Below are 9,918 nucleotides of genomic sequence, written 5' to 3' on the forward strand. Positions count from 1 at the left end.
ACAATCCCTGTACAGGTCTCAAATTTTCTTGGTTCTTTGAATGTCTTACAATGGCTTATTGAATACTGGGCATTTTAGACAATGTGTTGTAAAAACTCCAGGTTTTGACCTCCTCACCCCCATCCCTTAGTGTTGTTTTTGGAACTACTGTTTGCTTACTCAGTACCTTGCCTGGATTATGAATGCTGTGGAGCCTGTCCCCTCCCCTGTGTGTGGCCACTGGTATCCCTGCTAGACTCCGCGGCTTGACCTCACGACCCGAAGATCAAGAGTCGTGGGCTCTGTGGACTGAGCCAGCCAGGCGCCCATCTGCTAGATTTTTCTTTGTTTCTTTTCCGACGTGTGAGTCTGGTTCCCTAAAATTGCCTCTGGGTCACTGTAGTTTAAGGACAATTGTTGGCTAGAGGTAATGCTCCAATGTTTGACCAAGTAAGCCCTCCGCCCTTTGCGGACAGCTCTGCGTGCAGGTTGGGGACGCGTTCAAAGCTCAAGCAGTTTACGGCTCAGCCCGGCTTTTCCTTTTTGTGCAAAGCCTTGCATTTAGCCAGACATGAGTATACTGCCCGGGGCCCTCTCTGGTCCTTCCTGAGCATATACACAGCCTTGCAGACCACCAGGGACATCTGGGGGGCTTACCAAGGCCCAACCGTGGCCATTTGACTTACTGAGTTTCCTGTAAATCTCTGGCTGGACTGTGCTGGCTTCGACCAGCCTCAGGGAGCTGAGGGGCGGGTTGCTACCCGGTGGTGGCGGTGGCGGCTGTCCACCTTGATGGTAATTGTTCACAAACACCCTGTGGGGCTTTCAAGTCCTCAGGGCCTGTCTGGCTCTGGTGGAATTGCCCTGGGGTGGGAGGAAAGGAAAGCAGCCCCCTCCTGAAACTCCTCGGACTGCCACTGTTTTTAACCTTTACTAATGTTCGATCTTTTTTATTTTTTTTTTTAATTAATTTTTTTTTTTAACGTTTATTTTATTTTTGAGACAGAGAGAGACAGAGCATGAACGGGGGAGGAGCAGAGAGAGAGGGAGACACAGAATCGGAAGCAGGCTCCAGGCTCCGGGCCATCAGCCCAGAGCCCGACGCGGGGCTCGAACTCACGGACCGTGAGATCGTGACCTGAGCTGAAGTCGGACGCTTAACCGACTGAGCCACCCTGGCGCCCCTCGATCTTTTTTTTTAAAGAGATTTTATTTTTGAGTAGTCTCTATACCCAACCTGGAGCTCGAACTCACAACCCCGAGATCAAGAGTCCCTCGCTCCACTGACTGAGCCAGCCAGGTGTCCCTGATGTCCCCTCAGGAATTTTTTTTTTCTTTTTTTTTTTGTGCTCTCAAACGTTGTAGGCCTTTAGTCAACTTCCAGACTCCTGGAGCGGTTGCTTTTAACAATATTGTCCTGCTTTACCATTGCCTGTTTGAGAAGAGATTTGGAGAGCTCCTCAGCCTTGTTCCAGAAACCCTCCCCACATATGTAAATTTAACGTTTCTAGTCGCCATATCAAAAGAAAAAAACCAACATGAACTTTAATAATGTAGTCAATCTAAGTCAATCTAAGTAGTAGTATTTCAACAAGTAATCGGTATTTTTTAAATTACTAATGAGCTCTTACACTTTCTTCCCTTCCTACCAAGTTTTGAAATCTGGCGTGTCTTGGCAGGCACAGGGGACAGATATTTGGTGTTAGTGTTATTTTTCAGGTGGGTTAGCTCATCTTTCATGTCTGTTATCGCTTTTATCTTTATCCGTTGGATGCTGAGACATTTAAGGGTGGAAACGCCTGGCACCTGGCTCTCCGCCCTGTCGGGTTGGTGCGCAGGGGCCTGTGAATTAAACCAAGGGTGCGTGCACTGCGAGGAGCCGGAGCTCGCGCCGCGGAGGCAGAGGTTCGGGTTCCTCGCTGAGCAGGGAAAGCTGAGGCTACGGGGCTCCTTCGGTGGAAGGGAAGCCGGCTTCGGCGGGGCCGCCAGGAGGCAAGACTGCCGACCGGGACGCCCGGACACAGCTTCGCCGCGGCCCCCGCGAAGTGGGGGCTTCTAGGTGCGCCTGCGCCAGATTCCCGCGGCGGGGGGCGCTCTGCGCGTGCGCGGCGCCGGGGACGCCCCGGGTTTCCCGCGGCTTAGCCTCGCTCTCGGCCTGGGCCGGAGCCCGGAAGTGCGGGGGTGTGGCCTCGCGTAAAGCAGCACTTCCGGCCGGCGGCGCGCGAGCGGGGGACTCGCCGCGGCCTCCGTGCGCAGGGCCGGGGCGGGGGCCTGCGGCCCCCTTGGCAGAGAGAGGCGGAGCTCGGAGACGAAAGCGGGCGCCGGCCGGGCCTTGGCGCCCGCGGTCGGCGCGCCACTCCCACCGCCCGAGCGAGGCGTGGCGGGGCCCGGCCGACCTCGGGCCTCTGACCTCCGACCTCGCGGGGCGGGCCCCGTCGCGGCCTGGCGCGGTTTCCCCGGGACGCGTTTCCCGCCGCACCGCGGGGCCGCCCGGACCGCCCTGGCGGAGGCACCTTCCGGCGGCCCCGGCGCGGAGCCCTGGGCCGGGCGGCGGCCCCGGCGTGGCGGCCTGACGGGCCCCGAGGGAGCCCGCGCCGCGCCCTGGCGCCCAGAGGCCCTGGCGGCGGTCCGGGAGGGCCCGGGCGCAGGTGGGTGTCGTGCGGTGACGCCGCGGCGCCCCGGCCTCTTCGGGGGCTTTTCCCTGTGGCTTCCGGGTGTCCGGGAACGCGCGGCGGGCGCCCGAGCCAGTGGCTTGGCCTCGCGGCCCGCGGGGCTGGCGAGGGTGCGGGGCCGGCACAGCCGAGCCTGCCCGGACAAGGAGCCTTCCCGCTTCCCGCCCTCTCCCGCGGAGCAGGAGCCGCCTTTGTGAGGAGGGAGGCGGGCGGGGCGGCCCTCCCGACCGGAGCCGCGGCGCGCAGGGGCCGCGCACACGGCTGCCCTTGATGTCCCAGTGTGTGGCCGTCGGGCTGCGCTGGAGCGGCCTCGGGGAGGTCGGCGCCGTCCCCGGGCGTGGCGCCCCGCCGCCTGCGGCTGAGCCCTCCGTCTCCCCCTTCAGTGTGCGGACGATGCCGAAGCTGCAGGGCTTCGAGTTCTGGAGCCGCACCCTGGGGGGGGCTCGCCACGTGGTGGCGCCCATGGTGGACCAGAGCGAGCTGGCCTGGAGGCTGCTGAGCCGCCGGCACGGGGCCCAGCTCTGCTACACGCCCATGCTGCACGCCCAGGTCTTCGTGCGCGACGCCAACTACCGGAAGGACAACCTGTACTGCGAAGTGTGCCCCGAGGACCGGCCGCTCATCGTGCAGGTGGGCGGGGTGGCGGCCGAGGGGAGGGGCGGGGGCGTGGTGCTCAAGCACCTGGCTTCCGAGGGCACCTGCGGCCGGTCTCAAGACATTTACCCCTCCCTGGAGGTGGCCCGGTTTGGAAGGGACACTTTGGGTGCCCTGGAAGATTCGCAGCCCCTGACACCACTGGCCGGCTGTCACCGCGCTCTAGCCAAGGGTTGGGAAGAACGTTCTGCGCTGTGTAGAATCCGTGATCCCAACTTTGCTACAATTGAGACATTATGTGATCCTGTGACGACTCCTTGTGACATGGGAACCCACCAAATATAAACGCTTAGGACGGGATGACATCCTGCAGGCAACCCTGGGATCCTGTCTCCACTGGGTCAAGTGTGAACCCCTGTGGGGGTCTAGGGTATCAGGTTCAGGTTCGTGGCAACTTGTACGTGTTTTCCAGTTCTGTGCCAATGACCCAGAGGTGTTTGTCCAGGCGGCTCTCCTGGCCCAGGATTACTGTGATGCCGTCGACCTGAATTTGGGTTGCCCGCAGATGATAGCCAAGCGAGGTGAGTTCCTTTCTGGGTTCCTGTGTTGAGCACCCACAGGGTGCCCGGATGGAGGCCAGGGTGTGGCTGACCCTGCTCCGATGGCAGTGGCAGCTCAGGTGGTGTCCCAGCCCTTTGTTTGCTGCTCCCTCTGGAGGTGGCTCTTCTCCAGCGCTGGAGGGACAGGGTTTGCTGGCTCTCAGGCTGTCACTTCCCTTAGTGCCCGGGAGTCACTGGGCTCCATCTGGGTAAACGGGCTTTGCTGAAAGGAGGTTATACCGCCGGGCGTGGGGCTCACACTTTCTTCACTGAGCCCGAGGGGTTGCTGGCTGGTGAGAAGCCATGGAGGGTGGGTGTTCTGCTGGGCAACCTGCCCCCACTGCTCACCTCCCTGATTGTTGCTGCCCCTCTGGATGGCTTGGGGTGGGGGTGGGGGGTGCTCGTGCCGTGTGTGGCCGCGGGAGGAGGATGGGTGCTAATGGCTGTGCCTGTGTCATGCAGGTCACTACGGGGCCTTCCTGCAGGAGGAGTGGGACCTGCTCCAGAGAATGAGTGAGTTGGCCCTGGGCACAGGTGGGGAGTCAGGTTGGGGCGTAGTTGGTGAAGTGGCCCTGATGAGACCTTGGCAGGCAAGTCCCGGCCCCGGTGCTCTCGCTGCTGCAGGAGGGGCTCTGCCCGGAGCCATAGGTGCAGGAGGGAGAGGGAGGTGTCCCCACCCGGTCCCCACCCCTCCAGTGCCCTGGTGGACGGAGGCGGGTCTCCGCTGCCTGCAGCCTGCCTGCAGGTGCACACCATGCTTCTCAGAAGGCGGTTGTTTTCGCAGTTCTGCTGGCACATGAGAAGCTCTCTGTCCCCGTCACGTGCAAAATCCGTGTCTTCCCAGAGATTGACAAGACCGTCAAGTACGCTCAGATGCTGGAAAAGGCCGGCTGTCAGGTAGGCGGGCCGTGGGCTCACAGGGCCGAGCGCTATTCCCCTGCCCCGTGTCCCCTGCACCTGAAAGCAGGTGTGGAGGCTCCTGGACCCCAGGAACCCCCTTGAGCGAACTCTCTGGGGCGAACTAGAATCGTGGTGACCATGGGTGGGGCCTGAGTAGGGTGGACGAGTCCCAGCTCACTTCTCCCCACCTGCCACCAGCCTTGAGGTCAGGTGGGTGCTGGCCCGGCCTTCCCTCACACGTTTGGAGCTGGGCTCGAGGGTGCTGCCACTTTGGGCCAAGACTGGCCCTCGAACGGGGCTGGGCCCCTCGGCTCTGCATCCTGGGTGGGTCCGTGGGACACGGGAGCTCCGGGCGGCAGCCCACCAGCCTCCACCCCGGGGACGCGGGCAGACGCTGCGCCAGCTGGATGCAAGGCTGCCTTTGCTCTGCTCTGCGGGGGAAGCCGATGCCAAAGCAAGGGGGTTCCCCTGGGGTCGGCCCGGGGTGTGTGGCCACGAGCAGGGTAGAGCCCGGGCGTTGCCGTGTTCTAGCTGCTGACCGTGCACGGGCGCACCAAGGAGCAGAAGGGGCCGTTGTCGGGCACCGCGTCCTGGGAGCATATCAAGGCTGTGCGGTGAGTGGGCAGGGGTGGAGGGCGGGCGGATGAGGGGACAGACGTGCCGCCCGGCCCTGAAGCCAGGTGCCCAGCCATTTGGGTGCTGGGGGGAGGCGGGGTGGGGTGGGGACGAGGTGGCCAGGGCAGGTAGGGAGCCTCGCGGCCAGAAGAGGCCACGTGCTGGGGCGCCGCCCCCGCGGCTGAGGGGACAGGGTGTTCCTGAGCGTGCGCCCACCTGCCCCCGACAGGAAGGCGGTAACCATCATCCCCGTGTTTGCCAACGGGAACATCCAGTGCCTGCAGGACGTGGAGCGCTGCATCCGGGACACGGGAGTGCAGGGGGTCATGAGCGCAGGTGGGGGCGGGAGGCGGTGGGCCCAGCCCGGCAGGGGAGGGGGCGTCTCTCCGGCAGCTGCAAGCCCACCCCCGCCCCCCCACCCGCAGAGGGCAACCTGCACAACCCCGCCCTGTTTGAGGGCCGCAGCCCTGCCGTGTGGGAGCTGGCCGAGGAATACCTGGACATCGTGCGGCAGCACCCCTGCCCCCTGTCCTGCGTCCGGGCCCACCTCTTCAAGCTGTGGCACCACACGTGAGTCCCCCCACCCCCCCGAGGCACACACTGCTGGGTCTGAGCCGCGCCTGGGGGAGCTCTGCCGCAGGTGACAGCGCCTCTGCCTCAGGCTGCAGGTGCACCGGCAGCTTCGGGAGGAGCTCGCCAAAGCGAAGACCCTGGAGGGCGTCGCGGCCGTGAGCCAGGAGCTGAAGCTGCGGTGTCAGGCAGGTGCTGGGGCCGGCAGGGCGGCTGCAGGCGGGAGGGCTCGGGGGCTCGGGCTCCACGACGCAGGGCTCTCTGGGCTTTTGCAGGAGGATATGTCCAGGCAGAAGGAGGGAGAGAAGCCCCCTGGCGGCTTGCCTTTCTTCCACTGGATCTGTCAGCCCTATTTCCGGCCAGGGTGAGCCTCACACCAGCCCCGGGGGCCGGGCCTGCCCTCTGCAGCCCTGGAGGGTGGGGGGTGCTGGCGGCTCCGTCCCTTGGTGTCACGTTTGCTTCTCTGTCGGCGGGGGCTTCGGTTTTATGTTTTTTCTGTCTACGAGGGGATTGATTCTTTTTAAGTGCTTCTGATCCCGGGTACGTTTGTTCTGGGGACGAGGTTTGACACCCTGAGCTTCCCCCAGGTTCTTGCAGGTGAGGCTGGCTGTCATCTGTGGCCACTCAGGCCCAGCCACAGCCTGAGCGACCCAAGAGCCAAGCTGCTGAGGCCACCGGGGACTCGCGGGCACTTCTCGCCATGGGCCTGGGCTGGCGGGTCGCCTCTCGCGGGTGCCCCCGGCCCTGCCCACCACCCTTCCCTTTCAGGCCCAGGGAAGGGAGCAAGGAGAACGGGGCTGCCCGCAGCAAGCGGGCCCTGGAGGAAGAGGAGGCTGGCACAGATGTCCTGTCCAAGAACAAGCAGAAGAAGCAGCTGAGGAACCCCCACAAGACCTTCGACCCCTCGCTGAAGCGTGAGCTGTTCCCCTTGCTGGGGACGGGTGGCTCTGATGGCTACAGAGGAGAGCAGCGCGAGGGGCCCTGTGCCCTCCCCGTGCGTTCCTGCAGCCACTTGAGGGGCAGAGCTGGGTTCTGGGGCCACCTTCCTGAGAAAGCCCTTCTAGTGGCGAACACTCGGAGAACCATAGGGGCCCCGGGGGGGGACGAGGGACTGCTGCGCCCGCCCTCCTCGAACTGCCTGGTTGGCCGCGGCAGGCAGAACTCCCACCGGGGACTCCGTGTGTAAGTGGCCGTTGGGGGATGGGTTCACCTCACCCAACGTCTGCTTTTGTTCTTTTCTCAGCAAAATATGCAAAGTGTGATCAGTGTGGAAACCCAAAGGTGAGTCTGACCGTGCCGCCCAGAGCAGAGCTCGGCCTCAGCAGGTAGTGGGCAGGGTGGTCCCCGGGCTGCCCAGGACCTGCGGGAGCGGGCCCCCTGCCCGTCTGTCGAGGGTGCAGCTTGAAGTGGCTTAGCCACTCGGGGAGGCCGACTCTGCCCGGCCTCGGGACGCGCCCTGGCCAGGGGTGTAGCCATCTGGTACTCCCGGGGAGCCTGCTCAGGCCCACCAGCCCTCCTGTGTCCAGGGCAACAGATGCGTGTTCAACCTGTGCCGGGGCTGCTGCAAGAAGCGAGCTTTCAGAGAGGCCGCAGATTGCCCAGGTGAGGGGCACCTGCTGCCGTCAGCACGTCTCCCTTGGTCCCCCGGGGGGACAGTGGGACCCTTGGCCTCCTGAGCCCCACTTCCCTCCTGCTTCTCTGCCAGGTCACGGATTGCTCTTTAAAACCAAATTGGAGAAGTCTCTGGCCTGGAAGGGGGCCAGGCAGCTTTCCTGAGGTGGTGGGCGGCGCCCTGGCCTGAAGGGCGGCTGGAGCCCGACATGCAGCCCCCCACCCGAGGCCCCGGGGCTGCTGCTGAAGCCTCACCACGTCCCGCCGGAGGAAACGCCTTTACTCAGGGAATCTCCCGCTACTCCACACACGGAAGGATGAGCTGGTCTTGCCCTCTCCTGCGCCGGGAGCCCGGAAATGCTGCACCGGGGAGCAGGCTCCCAGGCTGGACCTGCCCCCTCCTAGCAACGTGTGTGTTCAAAAGCGAACAATAAATCATTTCAAAGATGTGTTCGGAGTGCCGGAGAGGGTGTGTGGGGGCTGGGAGGGTAGGGTGGGGTAGGGGGGGGCCTGCAGAACAGGGAACCTTCTGCTGCGGGAAACTTTCCCTAACAGCAGCTGGCTGGCCTCGGCTCCCTCCCTGCCACCCTGCCTGGCTGAGGGATGAGCCCAAGGAAGCAGGTTCTGTGCCTGGACAAGGAAGGACCAGGCCCGGCCCCTGCCCTCCCGGAGGAGCCTTAGAAACCCACTGAGCGGGAAGGAATGGCACAAGGGGCATGTTCTCAGGCGGCCCTTTAATGGATGGAGGTGGGACGTCTGCAGGGGTGGGGAGGCAGTGCCACTGGGTGGGGGCTCTGGGCGCGCTGCACAGGTGAGCCCCGCAGGTCTTTCCGGGAAGGGCCTTGACCAGCAGTCCGTGTGGCCAGGGCCCCCGGCACAGGGCACAACAGGGTGAAAGGAGCACAAGAAGCTAGACATGGAAACCCGGGGGGGTGGGGGTCACAGGTGGCACCTCCAGAAGTATCTCAAGTGACGGGAAGCCCACGTGTCCGAGTCCGAGGAGGAGGGAGGGGGCGGGCACAGACCGTCCGTCCCGGAGGCCGTTGGGTGCTCTCACATGTTGGTGCTCATTCGCGACTGGCTGTTGGCCGGCGTCAGCTCCCCTTGGCTCCCTTCGCGGGGAGGGGACTGCGGTGGGGACACCGCTGCTCAGCCCGGCAGGCGAGTGTGTGCCCGCCCCGCCGCTCCCACACGCCAGGGCCGCCCCGCCCTCACCTTGACATGGATCTGGTTGCGCAGCACGGCCGCCCGCAGGATCATGGCTTTGGCACGACGCTGGAACTCCTTCCCCATCAGCAGCGACTTCTCGAACGTGGTGCTGCGTTGATCCACGTCCCTGGCGTACAGGATCTGTGGAGGGACGGGGCTCGGTAGCGCCCATCAGGCCTCAGGGATCCCTCCCCGCACCCGCGACCTTGGCCCGAGCGTGGCCACCTTGCTGTGGGAGTCGATGCGGGCGTTGATGAGCCCCTCCAGGATGAGCTGCGTCAGCTCGTCCTCCAGGGCCGCCACGGTGGTGTTGAAGGCCGCAGCCATCTTGTGCATGTCAGCAGACACGTAGGGGCTGAAGTACTGCGGGCAGAGGGCGCGTCAGCTTCCCGTGGCCCCCAGCCCCGTGCGAGGCGCCCCGGCTCGGGTCTGTCCCCCCCACGTCTACCTGGATGAGGGCGCGGTTGCGGATCTGGGTATAGAGGGTCCTGACGTGGGGAGCCAGGTACATGTCCAAGAGCAGGTTGTCCTGGCGAAGAGACCGGTCAGCCCCCAGCTGCCCCTGGCCCTCTGCCTCGACCGCCCTCCAGATCCGGCGGGCCCCTCACCTTCATCTCATCCAGCATCTTGAGGCACGAGGCGTACTTGGACTCGTAGAATTTAAAGATGATGTCCCGGACCTGCGGCTCCAGCTCCAAGAACAACTTGAAAGAGCTGCGGGTGCAGACCCTCAGAGCTGGCCCCACACCTGCGCACACCGCTCCCAAGGCCGACGGAGGGGGCCCACAGCCCTGAGCGTGGCAGTCCTCAGGCTTCGGGGAAGGGAGGGGAGGGGAGGGGAGGGGAGGGGAGGGGAGGGGAGGGGAGGGGAGGGGAGGGGGAGGAGAAGGGAGGGGGAGGGGAGGGGGAGGAGAAGGGAGGGGAGGGGAGGAGAAGGGAGGGGAGGGGAGGAGAAGGGAGGGGAGGGGAGGAGAGAGGGAGGGGAGGGGAGGGGGAGAAGAGGAGGGGAGGGGGAGGAGAAGGGAGGGGAGGGGAGGAAGGGAGGGGAGGGGAGGAGAAGGGAGGGGGAGGGGAGGGGAAGGGCCGGGCCAGGCAGACGCAGGACCAGAGAGTGGGCCCCCCAGAGGGACAGGCTACGGGACCAGCACCCACCCCGCAACGCACCTGCT

At 64.4% G+C, this 9,918-nt stretch overlaps 2 protein-coding genes across 3 annotated transcripts in view; one reads left to right on the plus strand and one right to left on the minus strand.

Annotated features, from left to right (window-relative positions):
- Window positions 1-2,186: 2,186 nt before the first annotated feature.
- Window positions 2,187-7,991, plus strand: DUS1L (dihydrouridine synthase 1 like). Of its 2 annotated transcripts, none has more exons than XR_002084827.2 (14): window positions 2,187-2,627; window positions 3,035-3,281; window positions 3,718-3,826; window positions 4,307-4,357; window positions 4,629-4,741; window positions 5,276-5,358; window positions 5,589-5,695; window positions 5,785-5,929; window positions 6,021-6,121; window positions 6,205-6,293; window positions 6,698-6,843; window positions 7,173-7,210; window positions 7,456-7,531; window positions 7,635-7,664. XR_002084827.2 is itself a non-coding variant. In XM_019465862.2 (14 exons), exons 2-14 carry the CDS (start codon window positions 3,045-3,047, stop codon window positions 7,703-7,705), a joined length of 1,362 nt encoding a protein of 453 aa, XP_019321407.2. In that variant the 5' UTR covers window positions 2,188-2,627; window positions 3,035-3,044; the 3' UTR covers window positions 7,706-7,991. The 2 variants fall into 2 exon arrangements, 1 of the variants encoding a protein (XP_019321407.2); XM_019465862.2 differs by having other exon boundaries at window positions 2,188-2,627; window positions 6,021-6,117; window positions 7,635-7,991.
- Window positions 7,992-8,257: 266 nt separating this feature from the next.
- Window positions 8,258-9,918, minus strand: part of GPS1 (G protein pathway suppressor 1) — a 5,644-nt gene continuing 3,983 nt past the window's right edge. The window contains 5 exon segments of the mRNA XM_053892531.1: window positions 8,258-8,668; window positions 8,756-8,890; window positions 8,975-9,112; window positions 9,198-9,278; window positions 9,358-9,540. Coding sequence (XP_053748506.1) covers window positions 8,594-8,668; window positions 8,756-8,890; window positions 8,975-9,112; window positions 9,198-9,278; window positions 9,358-9,540 — 612 coding nt within the window. The 3' untranslated portion in view covers window positions 8,258-8,593.

This window comes from Panthera pardus, unplaced genomic scaffold, assembly GCF_024362965.1.
Source record: "Panthera pardus isolate Hobbes unplaced genomic scaffold, ASM2436296v1 HiC_scaffold_3, whole genome shotgun sequence".
In the NCBI taxonomy this organism is placed as follows: Eukaryota; Metazoa; Chordata; class Mammalia; order Carnivora; family Felidae; genus Panthera; species Panthera pardus.